Here is a 3,170-nt window from a genome sequence, read left to right on the forward strand (position 1 = left end):
TGGTGACTGCTGCCTGGTCCCACCTGGTTTTGATCATGAGGAGGGGATTAAAGAACAGACTGGAAACCTGACAGAGCAGCAGGAGCCCAGTGAAGAATGTGGGTCAGCAGGCAAGCACAAACTGCCATGTTGAGGCACAAGGCCCAGGCTCAGGGCTCACAGCTACTATGCAAATGCCTGTGGCAGTGAGATCATTGGCCTTGCCCATCCCCTGGCCTCTTCCCCACCCCCATTCTTATAAGCACGGCAGCAGGGCTTACCAAGCCCACCATGCCACAGCATCCCCTGGCAGGTGTGCCAGGGCAGAGAAGGGACAGGCAAATGGAGCTGGTGAGTGACTTAGCCTTCCAGCGCTAGGTCTGGGATCCTGTGTCTCGCCTCCCCTGTGAATTCTCCGGGGCAAGGCCTCCCCACTGCCCCCGGGTGGGCTGAGTTGAGCTGGGCAGGGCTGGTGGGAAAGGTACCTGAAGGGTTTGCTGTCAGGGTCGGTGTCCTTGAAGCCCATCTCCTCCAGCTTACAGCGGCGGTACAGCTCATAGTGCCGGCTGTGGGTCTGCTCTCGGAGATCCTCCATGTTGACTCGGATCAGCATCTCCCGCAGCTTCACAAAGTCACAGTGGGCTTCATTTTCAACTGCATGGCAGGGGTTGAGGTATTGAAAGTCCATTGAAAGGAAGGTCAGAAGAAGCAGAAATGGACAAAACGAGAGGTGAAATGTCTAACGGTGACATCACCTTTTAACCTGTGTATATAGAGCTTGAGATGTTGCCTTCTAGTTGGCTTTTGTACTAAAAAGGCAGATGAAAAATTATAAGAATGACAGTAATGGAAAACAGCAATACCATAAAAGTATCTAAGAAGACATCTGGTAGACATTTAGATTCAACTCAAATTTACCCATCAGACACTCACAGGAATGTTTGCTTCACACGACTTTTAGGACAATGGCAAATGGACATTCAGCCATCTGTCTGATAAGTACTTGCAGAATCTTTGTTCCCAGGATAGTATGAGGCACTGGGAATTCAAACACATGGGGTCTTGCCCATAGGAGCTTCCAGTTTAATGGAAGAACAGATGCAAACACACAAATGTAACACAATGCAAATCACAGGATCCCAGAAAAGGGAGTCCTGAGAACTTCAGGGAGCATGAAGACTTTACTAAAGAGGGGACAGACCCCTAGGATGACTCGTGAAGGAAGACTAGGAATTCAGCAGGCAGATAAGGGACTCATCCTTGCAGGGTCTCACTGAGGTTAGGCAATGTTACAGCTAGAAGTCGCAGGGTTAGGATTCCAATCCAGGTCATCTAAAGGAGAGGCAAAACCTATGACCAGGTATCAAAATCCACAGAATAAGAGTGTAGAACTAGGACATGGCTAGATGGTTGTGACAAGGAGGGATGTGAGCCACGAGTGTGGCCCATTTGGATGGTAGATGCTTCAAAACAGGTGTTTTCAAAAGGTGAATAATGGCCTGATGGCAGCAATGGTGACCAGGACAGAGTGTCTCTGGGCGCGGTTCCACCTTGCTGGAAGGGGGGTGTCTGGCCTGACCACATTGGGACAGTGGCATCTGAGATGAACAGGCACAGTTACCCCAGATTCTGTTTCACAGGTCTGGGAGAAGGTCGTGGGGGCCGTGGGGGGCGGTGTCTGGACACGGGATGAGTTTATGGTAAACCAACCACCCTCTCACGTATAGTAACCCTGACTAGTATCAAGGGTACCTTACTGCAGACTGCAAAAGGAATTGTCTCAAGCCTATAGGCAATAGTTTGTTTTTAAATTGCAAAGTAATCATACAACAAAAGAGTGCTTGAAATGTACAGTTTAAAGGATCAAAAAAAAAAAGGACACCACTGTATCTATGGCCCAGGTGAAACATTACCAACTCCCTAGACATCCTTTCCTTTTTTTTTGGTAAACTTTGGCCACACTGCAGGATCTTGGTTTGATCTTAGATTGGACCTGCATCCCCTGCTTTGGAAGGCGGGGTCTTAACCACTGGACCACCAGGGAAATCCCCCTTTGTGTCCCTTCCTGATCACATTCATGCCTCTCCTTCCCTGCCACAAGACTTAACCACCATCCTGACTTGGGGGTTTATCCTTCCTTCGTTTCTCTTTATAGTTATACCATTTACGCATGAATTCCTAAAGTTCAGTTTTGTCTTACTTTTGGATTCCATATAAATGGAATCATACAGCTTATATCTGTCTATGATTTACTTAGCTCAATGTGCTGTTTGTGAGATGCATTGCTGTAGATGTACAGTCCATCCATCTTCACTGTTGTATAATATTGCATTATTTGAACATTCTGCAACTCACCCAATCTATTTTTAATGGCTCTGGGTTGTTTCTACCTATTTGCTATCATGAACAACACTGTTGTGGACATTCTTGTACGTCTTGTACACTCAAGTGGTACACCTGCTTTCTCACACTCTCTGTCCTACCTTACTGCAAGTATATTTATTTTTGTTTTAGGAATGCTTTCTCCATTGGAGACAGAGAGCTTGCTCAGTACAGAGAATCCAGGTATGAAGCCAAAGTTTGCCTGCTGGTGACCCCTAGAGATGCCTGAGGCCCAAGATGAATGAGTAGAAACTGGGGACAAGCAAAGGGACAGATAGAAGGGGACTGCTGAGTGTAGCCCCTCTCCGGGAGATTCACTCACCTTGCACAGTGCCCCAGGGGTACTGCCGAGCTTTCATCATCTTGTTACCTATCTTTAGTTCTTCTGTGCTGCCAATGACAGCAAATGGCAGGTGGGCCTGCAACAGGAGGCAGACAAAAGCTGAGAATTCTGGGTAAAGGCACTGAGTGACCCCAGTCCCGCTGCTGCTCATCGCGAGGGCCTTGGCACCCCCGCCGCAGTGTCCCTCACTGCCGCCACCATCAGGAGGCATTTCATAAGCTCCCAGGCTGTGTAGGGAGAAGAGGCCTACTCCAAGCTTTGCATGTTCAGAAATTCACAATAGAAGGTAACCAGGATATGGCCGAGTGCGTAGGGAACAAAGACAGAAAATAAGCAGAATAATAAGCAGATACACAGATTAGCCAGCTATTCAGTCTTCATGGTTGCTGAGGCGAAGCGCCTTCGGAAGGCAGGTGAGCGGGACACAGAGGGCTATGTGTGGAGAGAGAGTAAAGGAGAATGGAGG

At 48.2% G+C, this 3,170-nt stretch overlaps 1 protein-coding gene across 2 annotated transcripts in view; it reads right to left on the bottom strand.

Moving 5' to 3' along the window:
* Nucleotides 1-3,164, bottom strand: part of LOC104984766 (septin-6-like) — a 14,098-nt gene extending 10,934 nt beyond the window's left edge. For both annotated transcript variants that reach the window (XR_824785.1, XM_010834686.1), the window contains exons 1-2: nt 2,684-3,164; nt 465-633 (exon numbers count right to left, since the gene is read on the bottom strand). Coding sequence is in view for 1 of the 2 variants with exons in the window: in XM_010834686.1 (XP_010832988.1) it covers nt 465-633; nt 2,684-2,915 (401 nt within the window). In the remaining variant the exon portion in view is untranslated. The remainder of the gene's footprint in view (nt 1-464; nt 634-2,683) is intronic.
* Between the last annotated feature and the right edge of the window lie 6 nt (nt 3,165-3,170).

This window comes from Bison bison, unplaced genomic scaffold (genome assembly GCF_000754665.1).
Source record: "Bison bison bison isolate TAMUID 2011002044 unplaced genomic scaffold, Bison_UMD1.0 scf7180017845439, whole genome shotgun sequence".
NCBI lineage: Eukaryota > Metazoa > Chordata > Mammalia > Artiodactyla > Bovidae > Bison > Bison bison.